Source organism: Budorcas taxicolor, chromosome 23 (assembly GCF_023091745.1).
Source record: "Budorcas taxicolor isolate Tak-1 chromosome 23, Takin1.1, whole genome shotgun sequence".
NCBI lineage: Eukaryota > Metazoa > Chordata > Mammalia > Artiodactyla > Bovidae > Budorcas > Budorcas taxicolor.
This window is the reverse complement of record NC_068932.1, coordinates 14771383-14797421: the sequence shown is the minus strand read 5'-3', so window position 1 is coordinate 14797421 and position 26039 is coordinate 14771383. Positions and strand designations below refer to the sequence as shown.

The 26039-nt window shown below is 45.9% G+C and overlaps 1 protein-coding gene across 1 annotated transcript in view; it reads left to right on the top strand.

Annotated features, from left to right (window-relative positions):
• Positions 1–26039, top strand: part of MYOF (myoferlin) — a 175569-nt gene that overhangs the window by 5573 nt on the left and 143957 nt on the right. The window contains exon 2 of the mRNA XM_052661026.1: positions 23920–23975. Coding sequence (XP_052516986.1) covers positions 23920–23975 — 56 coding nt within the window. The remainder of the gene's footprint in view (positions 1–23919; positions 23976–26039) is intronic.

Sequence of the window (26039 nt, the reverse complement as noted above, 5' to 3'; positions counted from 1 at the left end):
TGAATCATCCCCATCACTTCTGGGAGAACAGGGTTTGGAGACTCACTATCTGTGGAAAGTAGCCCCACCGTATCAAGACATGGAAACTCTGAAAGGTACACTTTCCAAAGGCATATTTTATAGACTCTCAGTTATTTGAAGTGAAGTGAAGTGAAGTGAAGTCGCTCAGTCGTGTCTGACTCTTTGCGACCCCATAGACTGCAGCCTAACAGGCTTCTCCACCCATGGGATTTTCCAGGCAAGAATACTGGAGTGGGTTGCTATTTCCTTCTCCAGGGGATCTTCCCAACCCAGGAACTGAACCCGGGTTTCCTGCATTGCAGGCAAATGCTTTACCCTCTGAGCCACCAGAGAACAAAACCACAATTGCCTTTGAAAAACAAATCAGTGTGACTTGTTTTCCTCCTGCACAACAAATCTTAAGTGTATGCCCTTAAGGTATGTCCAGGGGTGCTGGCCTTTGATTGGTTGGGGTTTACTGGTGGGTCTCTCCATTCCTATGGGATCTGGCTCTGCCGCAGAGGCATGACGCAGGAGGCGGGGGATGCCCTGGTGGCTCAGGGGTAGAGAACCCACCTGCCAATGCACGAGACATGGGTTTGATCCCTGGTCTGGGAAGATTCCGCATACTGAGGAGCAATTAAGCCCATGCAGCCCAACTGCTGAGCCTGTGCTCTAGGGCCTAGGAGCCACAGCTACTGAGCTTGGGCACCCTAGAGCCTGTGCTTTGCAACAGGAGAAGCCACTGCGATGAGAAGCCCAAGCACTGCAGCCAGAGAGTAGCACCCCCTCACCACAACTGGAGAAAAGCCAGAGCAGCAACGAAGACCCAGCAAGGTCAGAAAGAAATAAATAAATGATTAAAAAGAAAAAAAGAAGTCATGGGGTTTTTATGTCCTCTGCCGCTCTATCATAGCACGGATGTTGAATATACGTATTAAAGATTGACCCTGGAAACAATGCCCCGGCAGGAGATGTAAGACAATAAAGTCATTAATTCCTGGTCTTGAAATGGTCAGAAGTCCACCATTCTCTCTTCTTTCAGGAAGAATTACATTTATTATTCTCTCAGGTGCTTTGTGGATTAGGCTTGGCAAAGGGCCACTTCATACATTATTTCTGAACACCGAGTCCCTAGCACCTGCTACCCAAGGGCAAATCAGTATCATACTACTTTTTGCTTCCTTGATTCTGGCTGGGAAAATGTGAAGCTGCCAGTTTTATGTTGAAAATTAGTGTATGAAACGTTCAGTGGTCTGTAAGGCAGAATGTGTCTGCCATATTATGGCAGTGATTACTTTACTTTGTAATTCCTATTGACAGCTGTTCTGTTGAGTAGGGGGTGTTCTTTGAGAGACTCTGAGCAGAGTTTTCTCTTAGAAACAGCTGCTTAGACATTTAAGCTTTATCAGCAAACTTGGCCTTGAGCATTAGGGTAAAAGCTTATTGGACATGAGGATGCAAAAACCCTGGGCTTTGGAGCCAGGGAGGCTTAGGAATGAGCATTCCAATTTTCATCTCTTTCTAAGTGCTCATGAGCTAATGAATTAAAACCTTCAGCTGCAGAGTTATTATAGTTCAACTAGGAGTTATTATACCTCCTACCTTGCAGGGATGTTTGAGGGTTAAATGAATACGTATATAAAACTGCACATGGGAATTCCTAAACTTCCTTCCCTATTTGATAACGTTTACTTTTATGGAGCCCTAAAATGTGCCAGACAGTATAACAGAAATTAAGTCTAGAAAAATACATATCACATGGTTTCTCTTCTGTGTCTAGGGAACCAGCTGGTTGGAACCCAAGAATGAGTTACAAACCAGAATAGACAGGCAAAGGTTATAATGCAAGAGCAGATGAAAGAGTGGAAATCCTCATGGAGACGGTGTCCTTGAGTTGAACTTAAAGGATGACGGAAATAATGAAAAGAAAGACATTCCAGGTTTGGACCAATGTTAGAAAAGGCCAGGGAGCCCCTGTCCTTTGGGATGAGGTTGACTAAGGAGTAATTGGTGTGATTGGGGTTGTCTTTTACTCGCAAACCAGTTGGGAGCCACTAGGTAGCATTGTGGATGTTTTAGTTCTAGTCAGGTATAAGAAAGATTGAGGGAAGGAGGAGAAGGGGGTGACAGAGGAGGAAATGGTTGGATGGCATCACTGACTCAATGGACATGAGCTTCAGCAAACTCTGGGAGATGGTGAGGGACAGGGAAGCCTGGCATGCCGCAGTCCATGGGATCGCAAAGAGTTGCATGTCACTAAGTGACTGAACAACAACAAGACTAATTAAGGGGTGTATTAGTTGAGACAAGTGCTTTCTAAGACACAGGGAGCTCATTTCATGGCTAGAATGAGAAGGAAGAAACTAATGTGAACAGTACTAAGGAAGCAGCCCAACTGAATTAAATTAGTAAGAAAACTGCACTGGGCAGGCTAGTTGGACCATGCTTTCTCACTCTTTTCTGTGAAATAGGATTAGGGTTAGGGAGTGCTCAGCCTGTGCAGGCCTGCAGGGCTAGGTGGGGCAGCTCTGCCAGAGGCCAACCTGAGGGCTTTACCTACCTGAGACTGGAGAGGGAGGTCCACAGAGGTAGAAGAAAAGCACAGAAATGGAAAGCTATCGCAAAGACACATTTTGTTATTCTCCCAAAAGTCAGATGAGGAGTATCTCCTCAACCAAACTGAACTGTGGTCTCACATAAGGTCCTTCTCTCAGGCCTCAGTTGTTCCACCATCTAAGGGGTAAGGTGTCCTGTCTGTGTGAGTGCTCAACCACTAAGTCTTGTCCGACTCTTTTGAGACCCTATGGATTGCGGCCCGCCGGGCTCCTCTGTCCATGGGGTTGCCCATGCAAGAATACTGGCCTGGGTTGCCATTTCCTTATCCAGGGGGTCTTCCCAACTCAGGGATTGAACCCAGGTCTCCTGTGTGTTTTGCATTGGCAGGTGGACTCTTTACCATTGAGCCACCCAGAAGTGTCAGCAGGTATTTAATTGCAGGGAACTCAGATTTGCTCAAGGTGGCCACCCTACTGATTTCTATCGTGGTTGTACTATTTTCATTTCAGTTCAGTTGAGTCGCTCAGTCGTGTCCGACTCTTTGCGACCTGATGAATCGCAGCACGCCAGGCCTCCCTGTCCATCACCATCTCCCGGAGTTCACTCAGACTCACGTCCATCGAGTCCGTGATGCCATCCAGCCATCTCATCCTCGGTCGTCCCCTTCTCCTCCTGCCCCCAATCCCTCCCAGCATCAGAGTCTTTTCCAATGAGTCAACTCTTCACATGAGGTGGCCAAAGTACTGGAGTTTCAGCTTCAGCATCATTCCTTCCAAAGAAATCCCAGGGCTGATCTCCTTCAGAATGGCCTGGCTGGATCTCCTTGCAGTCCAAGGGACTCTCAAGAGTCTTCTCCAACACCACAGTTCAAAAGCATCAATTCTTCGGCGCTCAGCCTTCTTCACAGTCCAACTCTCACATCCATACATGACCACAGGAAAAACCATAGCCTTGACTAGACAGACTTTAGTCGGCAAAGTAATGTCTCTGGTTTTGAATATACTATCTAGGTTTGTCATAACTTTTCTTCCAAGGAGTAAGCGTTTTTTAATTTCATGGCTGCAATCACCATTACATTCCCACAAATAGTACTAAAGGGGTTCCATCTTCACATTTTTACCACCATTTGGTATTTTCTGTGTTTTTTTTTGTTTGTTTGTTTGTTTCTGTGGTTTGTTTGTTTGGGGATAATAGTCATCCTAATGGGTGTGAACAGTAGATTCTTAGCAACTCTCTGTTGACTTGGATTGTCAGCTCATACCTGCCTTATTAACTCACAGTGTTTCTGCAGCGTTAGTGGCCAGCCACGAGACAGCCCTCCTGTGACCAGAAGCCTGCCTGTCGGGACCCAGCAGCAGCTCAAGGGCCTGGTAGCCTTTTGACCAGTGGGGCCCTGGTCTTGTGAGGTCTGGGTAGCTAAGGTTGTGCTGGCAGCCATAGCAGAGCAGAAGGCCAGTGGGAAAGAGCCTTGGTTCCCCACAGTGCCAGGTCTCCCAGTTGGGCTGGACTCCCCAGGGCAAGGCTGGAACCAGAGGGCCCCCAGCTTCTCCCTCCAGCACATCGTAGGATATCAGAGTAGCCCCAGATCAGGTGCCTGTAGTCCTCTCCCCTAACATTCTACACTCCTTCGTGGCACTTAGTGGAATATGCAGTTATGTATTTACTGGCTAATTTGATTTCTGTCTGGTGCTTCCATCAGAATAGAAGCTTCTTGAGCACAGGGGCCATGTCTCTTTCTTCAACACCTTGCTCACTGCCTGGCAGATAGTAGATGACCAATTAGTGGTGTTGAAGGAATGATTCTGGCTCCTCCCTTCAGTCATTCAGTTTAGGATCTCACAAGCCAGGGGAACCAGATAGGAACAAATTATACCAGATCCCTGTGCCCACAAACTACAAAGCTGATCTTGAGTGTGTAGTCCTTCAGAGTTTCCACATGCTGTTTGGGATCCATTAAGCAGTGTCAGACTTTATTTTTTTGGGCTCCAAAATCACTGCAGATGGTGACTGCAGCCATGAAATTAAAAGACGCTTACTCCTTGGAAGAAAAGTTATGACAAACCTAGATAGTATATTCAAAAGCAGAGACATTATTTTGCCGACTAAGGTCTGTCTAGTCAAGGCTATGGTTTTTCCTGTGGTCGTGTATGGATGTGAGAGTTGGGCTGTGAAGAAAGCTGAGCGCCGAAGAATTGATGCTTTTGCACTGTGGTGTTGGAGAAGACTCTTGAGAGTCCCTTGGACTGCAAGGAGATCCAGCCAGTCCATTCTGAAGGAGATCAGCCCTGGGATTTCTTTGGAAGGAATGATGCTGAAGCTGAAACTCCAGTACTTTGGCCACCTGATGCGAAGAGTTGACTCATTGGAAAAGACTCTGATGCTGGGAGGGATTGGGGGCAGGAGGAGAAGGGGACGACCGAGGATGAGATGGCTGGATGGCATCACGGACTCGATGGACGTGAGTTTCAGTGAACTCCGGGAGATGGTGATGGAGAGGGAGGCCTGGCATGCTGCAATTCATGGGGTCACAAAGAGTTGGACATGACTGAGCGACTGAACTGAACTGAACTGAAAGCTGCATCTCAAAGGAAACTGGAAGGTGGGGGAGTCCTAGCCTACCTCTGACCTTGATATTAGGGCTTTGGTCTAATCAATGGCAAGAAACCTCTCTGAATCTCAGTTTTCCTAGCTGTGAAGTGGTTATAAGACCTACCCCTGAAGGTTATGAAAGTCAAACGAGTATTTAAGGTACCTGGACTGAAAATAGATGTTTAGTGCCATCTTGCCTCCTGAAGTTTTGTTTCCTTTGCACATTGAGAAATGAAAAATTAGTAGGCTAGGTTAGAGACTAAATAATATGTTTTCAAATTAAATGAAGACAGTTGAGGCAGAACCTGTTTGCTCTCCTTTAATTTAATTAATTAATTTATTTCTGGCTGTGCCGCTTATAGGGTCTGAGTTCCCCAACCAGGGATTGAACCTAGGCCCTTGGCAGTGAAAGCTCTGAGTCTTAACCACTGGACTGCCAGAGAATTGCCTGTTCTCCATTTAGAAGGCGAAGCTACAACCTAGAAGAGAGGTCTAGTTGGGGTTCATATTTTGTCAGAACAGCTAGTCGTTATGGTGAGAATAAATAGATCATTTTACTAAATGTTCTTTACTTCATTTGGCAGACACTTCTTTGTGTGCCTACTGTGTGCTTGATTGTTGAGAGCATTGCTGTCCAACAGTACCTTCTATGATAGTGGTGATGTCCAAGATCTGCCGTCTCTAACAGAGCCATGAGAGACACGTGCGGATAATGATCACTGAAATGTGGTCAGTGTGACTTCATGAACTGAACTGCTAATATTATTTCATTCAAATATTCATGGATACATGAGGTTGTTGACAACTCTGTTGGACAGCACAGAGAACAGAACAGCCTCTGTGGCTAAGAGTTCACCATGTCCTCCCACTCACTGTTCCCAGCATCTCTTACCTCAGTTGTCTCATCTGTAAAATGGAGAGGATAATAGTCCAGAACTCGGAGAATAATTACAAAAGAGAAAGCATGTAAGAAGTGCTTTAAATATTGGTTGCTGCTTAGGCCTTCTGGAGATGTTGGCATGGTGGATAACAACCAATTACTCCACCACCACCGTTTACTAAATTCTCACTCTGTGCTCAGACCTCTGTGTATTATCCAATTTCATCTTCACATCGTTTTCAGGAAGTATCACATAGAACCTGACATCCTAGAGTGTGAAGTCAAGTGGGCCTTAGGAAGCAATAGTATGAACAAAGCTAGTGGAGGTAATGGGATTCCAGCTGAGCTATTTCAAATCCTAAAAGATGATGCTGTGGAAGTGCTGCACTCAGTGTGCCAGCAAATTTGGAAAACTCAGCTGTGGCTATAGACTGAAAAAGTCAGTTATCATTCCAGTCCCAAAAAAGGGCAGTGCCAAAGAATGTTCAAACACAATTGTCCTCATATCACATCCTAGTGAGATAATGCTCAAAATCCTTCAAGCTAGGCTTCAACAGTATGTGAACCAAGAACTTCCAGATGTACAAGCTGGATTTAGAAAAGGCAGAGGAACCAGAGATCAAATTGCCAACATCTGTTGGATCATAGGGAAAGCAAGGGAATTCCAGAAAAACATCTACTTCTGCTTCTTTGACTGTGCTAAAACCTTTGACTGTGTGGATCACAACAAACTGTGGAAGATTCTTAAAGAGATGGGCATACTAGGCCATCTTACCTGTCTCCTGAGAAACCTGTATGCAGGTCAAGAAGCAACAGTTAGAACTGAACATGGAACAACTGACTGGTTCAAAACTGGGAAAGGAGTACAACAAGGCTGTATATTGTCACCCTGCTTATTTAACTTATATGCAGAATAGTACATCTTGTGAAACGCCAGGTTGGATGAGTCACAAGCTGGAGTCAAGATTTCTGGAAGAAATGACAACAGCCTCAGATATGCAGATAATACCATTTTAGTGGCAGGAAATGAAGAGGAATTAAAAACTTTCTTGATGAAGGTGAAAGATACAAGTGAAAAAGCTGGCTTAAAACTCAACACTCAAAAACTAAGATTATGGCATCTGGTCCCATGACTTCATGTTAAATAGAAGGGGGAAAAGTGGAAGCAGTGACAGATTTTATTTTCTTGGGCCCCAGGTTCACTGTGTGTTGTGACTGCAGCCATGAAATTAAAAGACGCTTACTACTTGCAAGGAAAGCCATGATGAACCTGTGAAGTCGCTCACTCATGTCCAACTCTTTGCAACCCCATGGACTGTAACCTACCAGGCTCCTCTGTCCATGGGATTTTCCAGGCAAGAGTACTGGAGCGGGTTGCCATAAAAAGCAGAAACATCACTTTGCCGACAAAGGTCCATGTATAGTCAAAGCTATGGTTTTTTCCAGTAGTCATGTACGGATGTGAGAATTGGACCATAAAGAAGGCTAAACACTGAAGAACTGATGCTTTTCGACTGTGGTGCTGGAGAGGACTCTTGAGAGTCCCTTGGATTGCAAGGAGATCAGCCAATCCTAAAGGAAATCAACCCTGAATATTCATTGGAAGGACTGATGCTGAAGCTGAAGCTCCAGTACTTTGGCCACCCAATCCGAAGAGGCGATTCATTGGAAGAGACCCCGATGCTGGGAAAGATTGAGGGCAGGAAGAGAAGAGGGCAACAGAGGATGAGGTGGCAGGATGGCATCACTGACTCAATGAACATGAGTTTTAGCAAACTCTGGGAAACAGCCAAGAACAGAGAAGCCTGGTGTGCTGCAGTCCATGGAGTCACAAAGAGTCAGACATGACTTAGCAATTGAACAACAGTAGCAACGAGGTATTATTATGATCTTCATTTTACCCATGAGAAAACTGAGGCAGAGACAGGTTAGAATTCAGCCCTGGACTCTGATTCCAAAGCCTCCAGTGTGTCTTCTTGGAGGTGGCTGTAGTTACAGAGAAAAAACACAATGCGTGCCTTAAATATCCGAGTCAAATTATGATCCTCCCTCCCTCCTCTGAACAAATCGAGTTGTTTTGTCTGCCAGGTCATCTGAACTCAGTCTAAGAGAGGAAGACGGTGTACCAAGAACAAAAGAACTTTAAAAACAAGAAAAAACAAAACCCGGCCCTCCTGTGGTGAGTTTCCACAGGGTACTTAATCCTTTAGGACTGTGCTGTGACTCAGAAGCTCAGAGCTAACATAACTTCTCAGTGAATCAGTTCCTCTGAGAGTCAAGTGGGAGCCATTTTATTAGTGGAGACCACAACTCTTATATAAAATAGTAAGATCCTCGTACATGAATGGCAGGGTGAGTTTCCACTTTTCATTACCTTAGTTTTTTGGATTTTTATTTTCATCATCTTATCATTGCAATAGGATAACTTGTGTTTTTTTTCTTTTTAATCCCTTCCCTTATCTCTCTTTCATTATTTAAAAAAAGGAAAAACATGTTCCTTGTGGTTACCTCTCCTCCTTGTTGGAATTCACTGCCTGGGCAGTCCCTGTCTCTCTCCATCCTCTTTTTCCCTTCTGTTTCTTCCCACTGCTCCTCTTAAGCATAAACTCATTCAGCAAATCTTGGTCAAGAGTACTTTGCCAGGCTATGGTCTCAGCACTTCAAGTTGGATGGGAAACAAGCCAGACTTGACTGCTCATGCATGCCGCTTATAGTCTAGCTGTAGGTCCAGGAAGAGTTCAGTGGATTAGGAGTTAAAGAAGTTTAATCTCCTGGAAAGGAAGCATTATTTCTGCGGATTATATTGATGACCAGCTATGAAACATTGCACTAAAGCTTCACACAGATGCATTCATTTATTTCTCACCAAAAAAAAAAAAAAATTTGAAATCCCTCATTTTATAACTGAAGAGCCCAAGTGTTGGGGAGAATAAGTGGCCTTGTTGTACCGCACACTAGGTTTGAGGTGGGGCTGGCTTACAGGGACCCACCTTGAGGCTGCAACATTCACTCCTGTGTGGTGACACTGGCTTTTGGTCACACCTGCATTTGACCTACCCTGGGGTAACTAGTGCACTGGGGATTAAGGGCTTAGATCCCTAAACCTGATAATCCAGGTTCTGTTTCCTTGGGCAAATTCAGCCCTGAGGGCATCCGATCAGACCAGCGATAGGGCCTGGGGCTGTGGTTCCTTGGAGCCAGACACTTCAGACTTCAGAGGCCTTGTCCAGGCCCCAGATAACCTCCAGTTTGTCCCAGTGTGCTGGACACATTATGATGGCCTCCAGGTGTGACATGGCCTGAGGAAGGATCTTGCTCCTAGGGCGCTTACAGTGTAGAGCCGTTCCTCGGGCTTACTTGTGATTGTTCTTCATAGCAACTCTAGTGGGTGTCCAGGACATGATTGTTTATACTCCTTTCACAGATGAGGACCTTGAGTCTCAGAGAGGACAAGAGTGGCCAAAGCGGGGTGACCAGGAAGAGGCAAGGACCAGAAACCAGACCCAAGACTCTTTTGCCCAGGCGCCTTCCCACTGCATTGTGGGTGTCTGGCTTTCTTTGTGCTTGGCATCTCTCTTGCGTTTCTACCCTCCAGCCCCTCCCAATACCAAGCAGCCACCCACGGACACCCCTGATTCCCAGCTCTCCCTCATACCTGCAGCAGCTGATCAGCCTGGCTGGCTCGAGAGCTTAGGGGCCACAGCCATTCTCAACATGGAAAGGAGGGCTGGGTGCAGTGGATCAAAACTGCTGGCAATGGCACAAGTCTCATTTAAAGAGATGATTAATTATGGAACACCAAGACCTGAGGCTGAGCATCATAATTCAGCTAAAATTATTGCCCAGAAGAGTAAGGATGAGTTAGCAAGATTTTGATTCAGAGCTTTGTGCTTATTTTCAAAATTCTTTTCTGTGACAATTTTCTCTTGATAACAGTTTCTTGGAGTCAGAAGCCCAGAGGGCGTGGATCCATGTTTATATGATTCTGACTCTAATCCTATACAGAGGCATGTCCCCTGTGTCCCAACACTTTCATTCTCTCTCCTTTGATCCTCAGTGCAGCCCTGCAAAGAGGCCTTTTACATCCCCCTCTGCAGAACACTGAGGCCTTGAGGAGCCCTTTTGAAACCATTTTAAATCTTTGTTTTAGTCACTAAATCCTGTCTGACACTTTTGCCACCCCATGGACTGTAGCTCTTGGGTAAACTCCTGGAGTTGGTGATGGACAGGGAGGCCTGGCGTGCTGCGGTCCTTGGGGGTCACAGAGTCAGACACAACTGAGCGACTGAACTGAACTGGACTGTAGCTCACCAGGCTCCTCTGTCCATGGAATTCTCCAGTCAAGAATACTGGAGTGGGTTGTCATTTCCTTCTCCAGGGGATCTTTCCCACCCAGAGATCGAACCCACTCTCTTACATCTCCTGCACTGGCAGGTGGATTCTTTACCACTGAGCCACCGGGGAAGCCCTCTGAAACTCTTGGAATGCCTATCTCCTTAAGCAGGGTCCAAAGTGAATCTGCAGAGCACCAGGCTTAATTGACTAGCAAATTATGTCTCAGAAACATGCCAGGCAGAGGTGTGAGAGGTTAAGAGTCTTAGGAGCCAGAACACCTGCATGGATATTCTGGATTTCTTACTGGCAGGTGAGCCTGGAGAAGCTCCTTAATTGTATTGTGCTACTGGGCATAAATAAGGATAATAATAGCAACAGGTGACATACAGAGCCCTTTGAAGAATCCCTGGCATATTATGAGCCCCCAAATTTGGTACCCATTTCTTTTGGGCATTCGGTCCCAATGTTTATGAATGAGGAAATCTAGGTATAGAGAGTTGGAGTCAGTGCCCAAGGTCATCAGCTGGTAAGTGGTGAAAATGTGGGAGATCACCTGCACCCTCAGCCTGAGGTGGTATGAAGAGCACAGGTTTGGAAATGAGACAGGCTTGGAGCTGAAGCTGAGCTCTCCCACTTAGTAGTTGTATGATCCTGAGTTAACATCCCTGAACCTCAGTCTCATCTGCAAAATGGAGATATTAGCACCTCGCTGTTGACCACACCCACAGGCCTTGCCCAGCTTCAAGGTTGAAGACAGACCCCAGAGTCAGCAACAGAGACATAAGTGGTTTAATGGAGAAGGGAGTCTGAAGCCAGGTCCTGGAGCAACACTCACCTTGTGCAGCAGATGCCTGGAAGGATGTGTCTTCGCTCCAGGAGCTGGGAGAGGGAGGGGAACTTACCAGTTATAGAGGAATTGATGTCATGTGGGCTTATTAGTTACCAGGGAAACCTAGAAGGCCACATCTCTCATTGCCCGTTTGATAAGGACAGTGGTTAACTAGAGCCTGGGGCAAGTACCTAGGAAGGTCAGTCAGGTGAGTAAGATACAGGTGAAGCAGGGGATGGTCAGAGAGCAAGACAACAGCCATCTTTACTGAAAACCACAGTGGCTGTCTGTATCGTATCTGTGGTATCTGGTTGCAGTGCCCTCTACATACCTGACCCCAGAGATATCACTGAAGAGGGGCAAACAAAGATTGTAAGGGTTGTGCAGGGTTTGTAAGGGTGAGTGTATGGTCAGGCCACTCAAGATGGCTGTTCTCTTGCTCTCTGTACATTCCCTGCCCAACCAGTTCCTGCTTCACCTGTACCCCATGCTCACAACTGACCATCCTACTACTTGCCCTAGGTCCCAGCTGGTGATTGTTCTTATCAAAGGGGCTGTGAGGGGCATGCCCCTCTGTGGTTTCCCTGGTAACTCATGAGCCCACCTGGCCTCAATTCCAGCCCTGGGAGTCAAGGCTGCCGCCATATTCTGCTGCACACAGTGGGGTGTTGCTTCAGGACCTTACTTCAGATGTGTGTGCTCCCTGGTTCATTAAACCACTCATGTCTCTGTTGTTGACTCTGGGCTGTTTCTTCAGTCTTGACGCTGGGCAAGCAACAGGCTTTGTGGGCTTGCAGGGTTCGGCCCAACGATTGGCAGAGCAGCCAGGAGGCTGAGGAAACTCCCGTGAGTGCCGAGATGTTGGGAAATACAGGACAGGGAATGGAAAGGTGTGGGCGTCATCCACCAGCATTTGGGGCCCAACAGTTGAGGGGGCCATCCCAGAAGTTATGGGGAAACTCTGAGGTGGCTGTCCACTAGATGAAGAGACCCGGGGGGCTGTCCCTGGTGAATGGGGGCTGCCAAGAGATCTGTAGAAAAATGGTCTCCCGTGACTGCTGTTGTATCAAAGGGGGGCTTTGGTAATTGGTTAAGTCAGCTTTCTAGAAGGAACTGGTATTCCTCCTGTGCCTTTTATTTGTCAATTATCTATCTGGCCTCTCTGGAACTTTAATCTTCTGCGATCTTAAAGAGTAAAGGAGTAAAAAGAACTTTTAGCCAAATTCTATAGAAATAATTATACTTTGAGAATGTTTATCTGAAATAGTCTCTCCAGATTTTAGTGACTTGACTTGAAGATTTTAGACTTGAAACTAAAGTTGAAAGATGAGTGTTCATGGGTCATTTCAAATAGGATAAAATATTGGGACATTAATTGCCAGGCAGGTCTAAGTTTATCTACCTTTGTCTGCTTACAAGAGGGGGACCGAAGCATGAAGTTTCTCAATCAGGAAAATGCACAATTACTTCTTGGTTTTTGCCAAAGACTGAGGTTTTCAAGGGTTAAGATTATAATCAGTCTTAACTCTTGTAACTGTTTCCTTATCAATTGCATTGTGATCAGGTGTTTAATTGTGCCTTTTTACTTTTTTGTCATTTATAGATAGTTATTGTTTTACTTGATGCTTTTGCAAAAGTGCTTGTCTTCAAGAAGATTCATAGGATGTTTTGACAGGTATAGGCCTCTAATAAATTTCAGATCATACTGCTGAACTATGTAAAAAATTAAAGGATTCTAATAGAAAACCTGATGGCTTCATAGAAGTTAACAAAAGGATTGGTAAACTGGTGAATATGGTTATAATGTGTATGGGTTTTGTCTGGAATGTTACTGGTTTTGATCTGTGTTTTCCAGGTAGAGGGAAGCCCTTCCCTTTAAGTTAGTTATGACTTAAAACAATTTTAAACTACACCTGTGGGTAGAATTGAATCAGTTTTCTTTTCTCTCTGCCTGGTTCTGCCAGAAATTGGAGACTCTTGTGTTCTGAGCAGCCTTAGCAGGTGAATGGGAAAGACTCTCCTGTGGTGTGCAGGAATCTCAATATCTTGGAGACCTCTAGAACGGAGAACTCCGCTGAGATGGAGCCTGATAGCAGGTCTTTGGCGTGGCTTTCCTGGCCCTGAGATGCCTTTTGGGAATTCAGTCTGACCCTCCTTGGAGGAGCTGCTGTGGTCAATTGACCAGACTTGTTTTGCAAACAAATTAGTCTTCATTAGATTATGTTTGGTGGAGATGAGGGTAATTTTAAAGAGAGTAAAATTCTGTCTCAGTGAATGTTAAATTCTAGGTCTGTTAATTGAGATCTGTATTTATGAAAGTTATTGTGCTAGAGGTATTTTTGCCCTGATGTTCTGGTTGTGAAGAAAATTATCTAGTGAAATTGCCAGAGTGTAGCTACTTATGGAGTGTTAACACTGCAAGTTTGTTGCTAAAAGCACAGGTAGGACTTCCCTGGTGGTCCAGTGGCTAAGACTCTGCACCCCTAATGCAGGGGGCCCGGGTTCCATCCTTGGTCAAGGAACTAGATCTCATATGTGGAAACTGAGAATTCACATATTGCAACTAAGACCTCACACAGCAACATAAATATTAAAAAAATAAAAGCACAGGTACAATGTTTGTGTGACAATTGGGTGGTTGTTATTGTTCGGTCACCAAGTCGTGTATGACTCTCTTGTATCCCATGAACTGTAGTCCACCAGGCTCCTGTGTGTGGGCATTTCCCAGGCAAGAATAATAGAGTGGGTTGCCATTTCCTTCTCCAGGGGAATCTTCCTGACCCAGGGATCGAACCTACGTCTCCTGCACTGGTGGGCAAAGTCTTTACCACTGAGCCACCAGGGAAGCCCTGAAAATTGGATATAAGTGATAAAATGTATAGCCTATGACGTATTTCCCCATTAACATACCTCTGAGCTTGTTCATAAGATTGGATTCTTTTCCTCTAATGTGAAAACCAGTGGTGACCTGTCTGTATTTGTGGTGTTTGGTTGCAGTGCCCTCTACATACCTGACCCCAGGGATTTTGCCAAAGAGGGGCAGACCAAGATTGTAAGGGTTGCGCAGGGGGCATGCCTTTCTGCTGGTTTCCCTGGTAACTAATGAGCCCACCTACTGTCAATCCCCCTATAACTGGTACCCTCCCCTCCCTCCTCACCCCTAGAAGGGAAGGCTGCGCCGGCTCTACCCACTGTGCATGGCGCACAGTGGGGTGTCGCTCCAGGACTTTACTGCGGATGTGTAAGCTCCCCCATCCGTTAAACCATCAACGGTTTCTGTTGTTGACCCTGGGCTCTTTCTTCAGTCTTGAAGCTGGGCAAGCGCAAGCCTGGTAGGCCTGTGGGGTGCAGCCCGACACTCCCTCAGAGGATTTGGTAGGACTGTGTAGGCACTAGATAGGATTTGACAGGCACCTTAAAGTGCCCAGCACAGAAAGGATTCTCATACACAAACAAAGAAACCAAAGAGGCACGTGGCTCAGTTCTCCACTGAGACAGCTGATCCGGGTGCCTGGCCCACCTGGGCTCCATCTGTCTGCAGCCCGGGCAGTTGGCAGGGCCGGACCACACCCCAGGGTCAGCTTTTAGGAGGCAGATTCTGCTCGACTGGGCTTCACCGCAACTCCCTTCAGGATTTGACTTTGATCCAAGAGTGTGTACCTGAAAGGGCAGCTCCAGAGGCCACTGGGGCACTGGGTGCAGAAAGTGGAGCAGCCTGCTTTTCTGTCTGGGCTTTCCTTTTATCAGCAGAGATATCAGTGACACTCTCAGAAATATACAAAACGGCCTCACTTTGTGTTGCAGGTGCCATTTGGCCAAAACGCCTTTCTCCTAGAACTCGTTTAGCAACATCGCCTGCAGGAGTAGTGCAGCCAGGGTTGGGAAACCGAGATGCTCCTTCAGCCAGTTCAGCTGGGATGGGCCCCCTGTCTCTGTGCTCCCCTGAGTCCCTAAGATCCGCAGGGCAGAGGAGCCTCCTGTTGGCCCTTCCCCGAGCTTTCCCTGCTCCTGATTCTTGTGGAAGTTCTTTCAGCGGCTGGTAGCTGTCAGGCTCACTGCCAGGGAAGAGCACTACTCACATGCCAGCTGCCTCTGGCAGGCCTCTGAGGCCTGGAACCGAGCCATGTGGCAGAATTGCTCCTCCAGGGCTGTGCCCAGGCCACTTGCTTTAGTCACTGGGGCCCTGACCTCCAGGGAGGGCTCCATACCTGGGAAACCCTCTGGAGTCTGCAAGGAGTGCTGCTTGGGTGCTGTGAGAAGAAGAAACATAATAGTTCCTGGTGGCTCAGTGCTTACCCTGTGCTGGCTTCTGTGTTGAGCACTTTGTATTTATTCTCTTAATCACTAAAGCAACTTGAGTCGTAAGGCTTACATGAGCTTATCAAGTCCAGCTCACTCAGATCATGGAGAAATGACTCTGGCAGGGGGGGTAGTAATATTAATAACATACAGTCCCAGCCTTTAGGGAATCACTGTCTGATCTTAATCCTCCAATTTTGGAAATTGCTTTGTGTCTTTATCTTCTAGAGTTTGAATCCTTGCTCTGACAGTCATTAGCTGTGTCACCTCTGAGAAGTGGCTTACCCTCTCTGTGTCTTGGTTTCTTCCTCAGTAACTAGAGATGATCATAATAGAACTTGCCTCTTATGGTTGGTGTGAAGATTAAATGAGACAGTCATGGGAAGCACTGGAAACAGGGACTAGTTCACAGCACTTAATAATTGTTAACCATGTGTGGAAAGGCTTGGAGGCAAGGAGAGTCTGAAATTTTAGGCCAAATAGTGGATGCCTTTGTGTATGTGAATATTTCTCAAAACAAAGGGGGCATAATTAAGGACCAAGAGAAGGTGCAGAAGTATTTCTGAATGAGAAGTCAAGTTTAGATGAGTGGCTGGTCTACTTTGCCTACCAAAGAGCTGGGGCTTCCCTGGTGGCTCAGACAGTAAAGAGTCTGCCCACAATGCAGAATGCAGACTCCCCACAATGCAGTCTGCCCACGGGTTCGATCTCTGGGTCTGGAAGATCCTTGGAGAAGGGAATGGCTACCCACTCCAGTATTCTTGGCTGGAAAATTCCATGGACAGAGGAGCCTGGCCGAACATGCTGCTGCTGCTAAGTCGCTTCAGTCGTGTCCGACTCTGTGCGACTGCATAGATGGCAGCCCATCAGGCTCCACCGTCCCTGGGATTCTCCAGGCTAGAACACTGGAGTGGGTTGCCATTTCCTTCTCCAATGCATGAAACTGAAAAGTGAAAGTGAAGTTGCTCAGTCGTGTCCGACTCTTAGTGACCCCATGGACAGCAGCCTACCAGGCTCCTCCGTCCATGGGATTTTCCAGGCAAGAATACTGGATTGGGGTGCCATTGCCTTCTCCTAGGGCCGAACATGACTGAGTGACTAATACTTTCACCAAAGAGCTGAGTTACATGTGGAAGCTTTGTAAATAGCACCCCCACTTCTCCTGGGGCTATCTCAGTAAGAGGCATCAGTCTAATCAGTCAGGACCTGGGGGGACTTCATAAAACTCATGTTCTATTGAACCTGGTGGAAACTTGGAGCTCCTCTAGTCTAAATTCCCTAGTTCATCGAAGAGGGACTCTGAGTTTAGTGATTGAACCTTATGTCTCCCTGATAACAGCTCAGAGAAATGGAGAGTTCCCTGATTTGAAAGTCCAGTCAGAAAAGCTGGACTAATACCTGCTTTCTCCTTGCAGGGTTGTTAGGATCATTGAGATGTATGGTTTTGAAGTATGTAAAATCTGTTACCATTGTAATGTTACTTCCATGCCCACTTGGTGTTACCAGTTGGTCCCATTTCTCTGGAACCAATAGTATATATGTATATATAAATGGAGAAAGAGGCAGAGGCAGAGAGGGGGCAGGGAGAGGGCTCATGCATTTGTAGAGTCTGCAAGATTGAAATTTGTGGGGCAGATGTATGGACAGGCCACTCAAGATGGCTGTTCGCTTGCTCTCTGCACATCCCTTGCCTATTTTACCTGTATCCTAGTCATCTGACTGACCTTCCTAGGTGCTTGCCCCAGGCCCCAGGTGTTGCTTGTTCTTTTGAAAGGGGCAGTGAGGGACACGCTCCTTTCCCTGGTAACAAATGAGACCACCTGACGTCAATTCCTCTATAACTAATAACCTCCCCTTGGCCCTGGAAGCAAAGACTGCTGCCGCACCCTCCTCACTGTCTGCCGCATGCAGTGGGGTATTGCTTTAGAACCTGGCTTCAGACGTGTGAGCTCCCCCATCCATTAAACTGCTGATGATGTCTCTGTTGCTGACTCCAGGCTCTTTCCTGGTCTTGAAGCTGGTCAAACACAGGCCTCATAGGCCTGTGGGGTGCAGCCCAACTGCAGGCTGGAAATTCAGGTAAGGGTTGACATTGTAGTCTTGAGACTGAAACCTCAAGGGCAGGTCAGCGGGCTGATGACTTGGGTGGGGTTTCTGATACAGTCTTGAGGCAAAACTCGTTCTTCTCCAGGAAAAGAGGGAAAACTTCAGTATTTTCTCTTAAGGCTTTCAGCTATAGGCCCACTCACCTTACAGAGAGTGATCGGCTTTACTAGAAAACAATTGAAATTACTTGAAAACAATTTTATAGACTGTTAATCACATCTATAAAATACCTTCCAAGCAGCATCTAGACCACCCCACTCCAGTACTCTTGCCTGGAAAATCCCATGGAAGGAGCAGCCTGGTAGCGACCCCACGGACTGCAGCCTAAGAGTCGGACACGACTGAGCGACTTCACTTTCACTTTTCACTTTCATGCATTGGAGAAGGAAATGGCAACCCACTCCAGTGTTCTTGCCGGGAGAATCCGAGGGACGGGGGAACCTGGTGGGCTGCCGTCTATGGGGTCGCACAGAGTCGGACACGACTGAAGTGACTTAGCAGCAGCAGCTGGTCCTTTCGGCCTGGATGGACCAGTACAGACTTAGGAGTCATGGTGTCGCTCTCACCTCTTCAGTAAGAGTTCAGCACACTGTTTGGTAGGTGAACAGCAAAGGAAATTTTCCGTGCCAGAGGGTGTGGTGGCTTGGTAAAGAGTGCTTGTTCAGTTCTTCGGAAACCTTATTGGGAGGTTGGCATGAGAGTTAATTACTGCAGTGTTGACCTTCACAGATCTGAGCGAGAAGTAATTGTAGTTAATAAAAAAAAAAAACACCAAACCAGGAAATGTTTCAAAGAATGCCTCTGAGTCCAGAGTGGTCCAGAGTGTATTCTGCATTTGAATCAATTGTTATATTCTAGGTTGAAAGTTTTTAATTCTTTACCATAGGAAGAAACAGATATCTTCATAACATTAGAGGTGGAAATGGGGGAGGTAGGAGTGTGAAGAAGGGGAAAGAGTTTCTGGTAATTTAATCTACTGATTAGTGCCTGCGGCTGAGACCTTTTTTAAAAAAAGAAAGATATGGAATTGAATAATTGAATAAGTGTGTGACTGTGGTTGTTGATAAGACTGGAATTTATGTACTTTCTTTTTTGGCTGACATGTTTATGTGTGAAAATAGGCTTTCAATAAAATGTAATGTGGACACATCTTGATTAAAAAATCAGAGCCTCCTTCTTGGAATGGGTTGGGCTAGGTTTCTCCAGAAAGCAAGGAGCTAATGCCAACTTCTTAATCTTTCCTTATTAGCCAGAGAGGTAGGAGGGTAGGGCCAGACTAGTCCTGATCTTCCTAGCTCCCTGACCCTGGGCAAGTTACCCAACATTCTGGGCTTGCTTTGCTCATCTGCAGATTGGGGATATTAAGAGTGCCTATTTTTTAGGCTTGATACAAGGGTTAAAGTTAAATGATGTATGTGAAGGATTTAATACAGACCTGGCTGGGAGGGAGGGTCTCACTGTTAGCATCAATAGTATGCACAGGTACCAGGTGTGGCAGGAAATTCCGCATGGATAGCCCCACCAGTGGCATCTGCTAGGACTCGGCGCCTCCGCTCTGTTCTCAAGACAGCTGAATCATGTGTTCAGGAGTATGTCTTGGAAGATTTGTTGAGCAAATCTTGGTTTTTTGTGTTGGATAATGAATTTCTGAAGTTATGAAGTCAGTTTCTAATATCCTCCTTCCTAAGTGACTTGAATCAGCCAAATGATGCTTTTCCTGGCATCCAGGGCTTCACAGTGTGGCCATAACCTTCCCACACAGCCTGGTTGCCTTGATTCCCTCACACATCCTGTGGTTCCAGCCCACTGGGCTGTGCAGTGCACCCAGACAGTACTTGTTCTCCATCCATGGCTGACCTACCAGGCTGTTGCCCTCATCTGGAGTGACATTTTCTTCCCAGCTCCCCGTTTCCAGTTTCTTCCAACCCCTACTCTGCTCCCCAGCGTGAAGTTACCTCCACTTTTCTGAATCTGCATCTTCATCTATACCCCTCTTTCTGAAAGAAGCTTGCTTTCTGTATCAGACACCTGTAGCCATATCTACCTCCCCAAGGTCGGGACCCCAAGGTCTTGGGGATCTTTGTATCTCTCACAGTGACCTGCTCAGTGCTTAGCAGCTGATATTTCAGAAATATTTGTTGGATGGAGGAATCAGGAAGTTGATTAATGCCATGGAAGAACTCACTTAGTAGACCATTTCCGTGGGCTGAGCTATGAGGTCCCTGACCTGGCCAGTCATCATTCCTGTTATTACCTCTCTTATGGGAGGAAACTCCAAGATAAACATAAAACATGATGGAACTTTTTATATTGGGTGAAAACATGCAGGAAGATTTGTTTGGTTCCTCTATTCAATAACCCATAAACTACACTGATGGAATGTTTTAAGACCAGGAACTATCTTATACTCTTTTTTTCTCTAGTTATTAGCAACATCCTTGTTAGGCCTTATGCTCATTTGTATCCCACTCTTTGGGACCCCATGGACTGTAGCCCGCCAGGCTCCTCCGTCCATGAATTTTCTAAGCAAGAATAGAAAATGGAAATAGAAATGAAATGGGTTGCCATTTCCTCCTTCAGGGGAATCTTCCTGGCCCAGGGATGGAACCCCTCCTGTGTCTCCTGCATGGCTGGCAGATTCTTTACCACTGGGCCACCTGGGAAGCCCTCCATTAGCATATAGTAGGTGCTTAATGAATGTTTGAGAATGAATGAACAGGTGACCTTTATCACACTCTTCAGCTGCTGACTCTGGAACAATCCCCACTGCGGGTAGAGAGTCATTAGTACCAGGCTTGGCATCAAGACAGCCTTGCAACATGTCTTCCCACACCGATCCCCAGGTTGGTAACCAGGCTTGGGACTCAATTCAAGTGAGTAAATGCTGGCTCTTTTCGAAGCTTCCCTGGAGCCCCTGTCTTAGCTCCTTGTCTGGGATCTTAGAGATTTAGAGGCTGGAATTTTGCTTCAAGACCATGCTTCAGTGTTGCCAGTCCTAAGGCTTCTGCTCAGTTTCTATAGGTTATTTGCTGCCTTCTTGCTTCTCCTGTTGGCTGGGACCTCATGTTGCCCATCTCTCTCTTGAAGGCCTGCCATGACTTCAGGGTCCAAAGTCGCTCCTTCCCGACTCAGGTCTCCACTCCATTCTCCCACCTCCCTAGCCGAAGCCCAGGATATGGCAGCCAGCCAGCATGGTGGTGAGCTGCAGTGAGATTAATGGTAACCCTTTCATGCTTGTCAAAGGCAGAAATTCCTAACCTTTGTCCAGGTTCCTAACTCATCTGAGAATCTGATCAGAACAATAAACTCTGTCTCCAGAAGAACTCTCAGATGTAATATTTTGTGCCTTGGAGCAGACAGTCTTGGACACTTAGGATACCCCGAAACCTGACCTTGGACTTTTCCTACGGCCACTGCCCAGGATCCCAAGCCCACTACACACGTCGCGCCTGAGCCTCTTCTTTAGTCAGTATTTCTGACAGCTTCCAGTGCCTCATCGGTGGTAGCAAACACACACTCCGGTTTTGAAGCTAGGAGATGTAGGTGCAGATTCTGTTTCTGTTTCCTTGTTAGCTGTGGCTTGAACAGCTTAACCAGCTTTTCTTGATTCCTGTTGAGAATGTTGACCTTGCAGGGTTAGAGTGAGGATTTACAGACACCGCAGTAGAATGCACAGCCCGGCACCTGTAGATCCTTCTTTAGAGGGAGCAGCTGCAGCTGTGGAGAGAAGCCATTTCGTCCATTTCCAATTTCAACATCCTTTGCAGGGCTCCTCGTTGTCTCTCACACTTTCTGGTACTGTAACCAGAGAGAAAGCTTGAGAGGCCTCTGTGAGATGAGGGGAAGAGTGAGTGGGCTCAATAAGGAAGTGTGGGAGGGGAAATCAGGACTGCTTCTAGGTGACATCAGAATCCAGTGAGGGGCTCTGCACAGAAAGTCATAGTCAGGATAGATCCAGGCATGAGCCGATGAGTAGAGTCCCGCTGAACTTTGAAAAGGGAAGCCAGCAGGACGATGGGAGCCCACTCAAGAGGAAAAGTTAATGCTTAGCAGAGTGAGGGTGCTGACTCATAGCTTTGCTATGCTGAGGTCGTGGAAGAATGCGGTAGCTAGTCCCAGAGCTGGCCATGTGCTGGGAGCCTTAGCAATGTGACATTCGGCCGAACAAAAGCCATTACCTCCTCCATTCCACTACAGTAGAGGGGAAGCTGAGGAGTGGTTCAAAGCATGGCCACTGACGTGGGACTGCCTGCGTCCATAATCTAGCCTTGACCCACTTAATAGCAATGTAACTTGGAATTCCTTACTTGACTTCTCAGTTTCCTTAGCTGTGAAAGGGGGATGGAAATAATTGTACGAGGGGTTTTCAGGAAATTGGGTCATGTGAGATGATAGAAAAAATATACATCACCCTGACCCACTGCTCATTGTTCTTGGCACAGAGCTCCTAAAACCCTTGTAAATTCCTAAGGGATAAGAGAGGGCACTAGAAGCATCTTTTGTCCTAATGAAGCCAGTCTGGGTGGACTCCTGGATGGGGGCTGGTCGCCGGAAAGACCAAGCCATGATTAGAAGTTTGGAATGTTCAGCCCCACCCCCACTTCTCTAAAGTGGGGAGAAGGGCTAGAAATGGAGTTAATAATTGATCAAGCCTATGTGCTGAAGCCTCCGTTAAGCATCCCAGAAGTATGGGGTTCAGAGACCTTGCAGGGGGGTGAGCACATCCATGTACCCGTAGGGCAGTGCACCCCAGCTCCATGGTAACAGAAGCCCCTGTGCTTGGGACCCTCTCAGACCTCACACTGCACATCTCTTCAGCTGGCTGTTCCTCTGTATCGTTGATCAGATCCTAGAGTAAGCGGGTGAGTAACTGTTCTCCTGAGTTCTGTGAGCTGCTCAAGCAAATTAATTGAACCCAACGATGGGGTCATGGGAACCTCAGATTTGTCTCCAATTGGTTAGAAGCACAGATGACAGTCTGGACTGAAGTGGGGGTGGGGCAGTCTGTGGGACTGAGCTCTTAACCTGTGGATCTGATGCTAAAGTGTCAGGACTGGGTCGAATTGTGGAACACCCAGCTGCTGTCACAGAAAATTGCTTGGTGGGGGAATATGCCCCTCCCCAGTGCAGCAACATTCTGCTGTCAGAATGTTGTGAGTGTTCTGTGTGATAGTAAAGGAGACACACAGGAAGAAAAACTGGTTTTTTCCCCCCTGAAAACAGATGAGCTAAGGCTTACAAAACCTTTTGTACTGAAACATTAGCTTTTATTTTGTTACATATTTGGGGACTTCGGGATTCAATAGAAGCCCCTGCTCTTTGGACTTTGCTCCAAGGAAACTTAAAGCAGGAGCTAGATTAACATTTGCTCATCTGGGTAGGTATACTGTCCAGTCTCAGACACACAGAAAAAGAAGACCTTGTGTCTTCAGGAAAAAAATGATCCAGGAGTAAGGAAAATCCCCAATTCTCTGCTGGTCCTAGAAAGCATTCATCTACTAATTATTACCTTGTATTAGGTCTGGGGGGTGGGGGCGGTCCTGTTGTTCTGTCGCCAAGTCATGTCCAACTCTTTGCAACCCCATGGACCGCAGCATGAGGATCCTCTGTCCTCCACTATCTACCGGAGGTTGCTCAGATTCATGTCAGTGAGCAAGTCTGGCTTAATCTTTAAGCTGTGTTAGGGTCTTATCACTTGCAAAGGCAGCATGGGCTTCAGAGCTGAAATTCCAGGTTTATATCAGGCACCACTCCTGCATATGAGGTCAGACATGTTTCTCAACTCCTTGGAGTCTCAGTATCCTCATTTATCAAATGGGATACCTGTGGGTCAAAGGTTACTTTTGTTGACTTTCCGCAACAAGCTGGGGAGACACACATGCGCTGGGTGACTTTGGTCTGCAGGATTTGGTTGAGAGAAAAGCAGAGGCTTATGGCATTTCTGTGATTTTGAGTGTCCCATCTCTTGGCTCTTTAGGGATGGGAAAAAAATTTTTTAGGCCAAAAATGCTGTTCAGTTTGGCAAACTGATTCAGGTAGTCCCCACTCTAGTCAGATGAAGGTAAGATGTAGGCATTTTACCTTCCTTCAGAGAAGGTTCTTTGAATGAATGAATGAATGATACTGGTTCTGTTGTTTCAAACTCTTGTCCTTAGGGATGATGATGCCATACAACCATCTCATCCTTGTCTTCCCCTTCCCCTGCCCTCAGTCTTTCCCAGCATCAGGGTCTTTTCCAATGAGCTGGCTCTTTGCATCAGGTGGCCAAAGTGTTGGATCTTCAGATACTTCTAATTGATTGCTCTTATTTTTTTATTTGCAGATGAGAAAAAGAAAACAAAGAAAGTTGATAATGAACTCAACCCTGTCTGGAATGAGGTAACTTGATTATTTTACGATTTTGTTTCACTGGATAAGCTACCTCTGATTGCTCATCTTTGGTCAGAGGTTAACCCTTCCATTTGGAAGGAGAATCTCTGCCATTTCACCCTCACCCCGTCCATCTCCCTTTGTGGCCCAAAGACAGCAGGGCAATTCAAGGAGACATAGCAGTGACATCTGGGTGTGGCAAGTGGAGCCTGGATAGGGTGAGGAGGGTGGGGTTCTAGCCTGGTGCAGCCATGAGCTTGCTGTGCGACCTTTTCTGGTTATGCTGCAAATTAGAGCAAGGGGTGGGATTAGATCCTCTTCAGAGCCCCAGAAGGGAAGTTCCGTAATTAAAACCATATCTGCATGTGATTAATTGAGTGTAATCCATGATACTTTGACTGTCTGAAAGAGTAATGTATTTTTTTTATGTTGATAAGAGTAATACATACTTAATGTAGAAATTTTTAAAACTTCAGCTTTAAAAAATTACTTTTGATCCTATTATCCAGAAGTGACTGTTGTTAACACCTCAGAGGTATCAATAAATGTTTATTGAGTGAATATATTATGATGTTTTAAAATCAGCAAATAAGTATATAGTGAATACAGTTTCCTATCTTTTTCTTACTATTATATCCTGAGCATATACCTTTCTCATTCTATTTGAAAATCTTTTAATTACTTATGTAATATTGTATTGCAGTAACGTAATTTATATACCTCCTCCCCCTGTTGACTTTATTTTATAAATGGTTCAGTGTTTAATATATTTATAGATATGTGAAGTTTTAAATTCTTTCCATTGAGTAGGATTTTCCTATGCTGACTAATTTTTGAAAAGCCTATCATCAACCCCACTGTTTTTCCAAAAGCTAGGTCAAACCTTTCTGGAAAAGTACAGTGGTAAATATCTTTGTTATTTTGCTAAGTTACCAGGCTGTGAAGACTTCCGCTTCACCAACTGCAAATCTCTTTCCCTGTTCCCCTCCTAACTAGTTTCAGTATCCCTATAAGATAAAGATTACTCATTCTCATTGGATGAGGCCAAGACTAAAAGTTTCCTGGTGCCTTCCTGAAAAGCCCTGCTGGTCTTATATAGGATGAGAGGAAATTCCACTTCTGTAGTTTCACTGGAACCCAGAACACAGCCAGCTAGACTACCAGCTCCCTGAAAGCAGAGGCCTGTCTGGTTGATCCCTGTGGACACTATGGGATCCTAGCACCTCACACACAGCTCCAAGACTAAAAAAGTACATACATGTATGCATTTAGTTGTATCCAACTCTTTGCAATCCCATGGACTAGAGCCCACCAGGCTCCTCTATCCTTGGAATTCTCCAGGCAAGAATACTGGATTGGGTTGCCATTCCCTTCTTCAGGGAACCTTCTTGATCCAGGGATCAAAAGTTGGGTCCCCTGCACTGCAGGCAGGTTCTTTACCATCTGAGCCAACAGGGAAGTCCAATAATTTAATTTTTTTTTTTTTAGTGGTAGCATACTACTTAAATTTGTGCTCAATCCATGTGGCCAGTGGCAGAGAGGAGTGTGGTCACATGAGTGGGGTTGTTCTCCACAGGGCATCATCTATCTCACACTATTTTGTTTCTGACACATTTTTTCTTATAATGCATATATGTTTATCAAGGAAATTTCCAAATTGAAATTTTATAACTGAAACCAAACCTAAATGAAATGCCAATCCCAAACCCACTGCGGTTGGTGGGCATCTTCTAATATGACCTGTGAGATGCCTCCTCCATCCATATCAAACCGTAACCAGGAACTGCTTTACTGAATTCATTTATTACAGACTTAAAGGCATCAGTGGTGCTAAGTTGATTTCTTTCTTTGTTTGTTTTAATATTTACCCTTGGAAAGCAATTTACTGCTTTAAGATGAGAGGCTTGCCTGACTACAGCACTGACTGTGGTGGGGCTTAAAAATAAGGGGCTGATGCAGTTCAGAAAATGTTTCCTTAGATTTATTCATCTCTTTGTTCACTAGTAATATGATTAAGAAATGAAAGTGATTTAGAATTAACGCTTAAAGAAAGCATTTTTCATTTTCAGATTT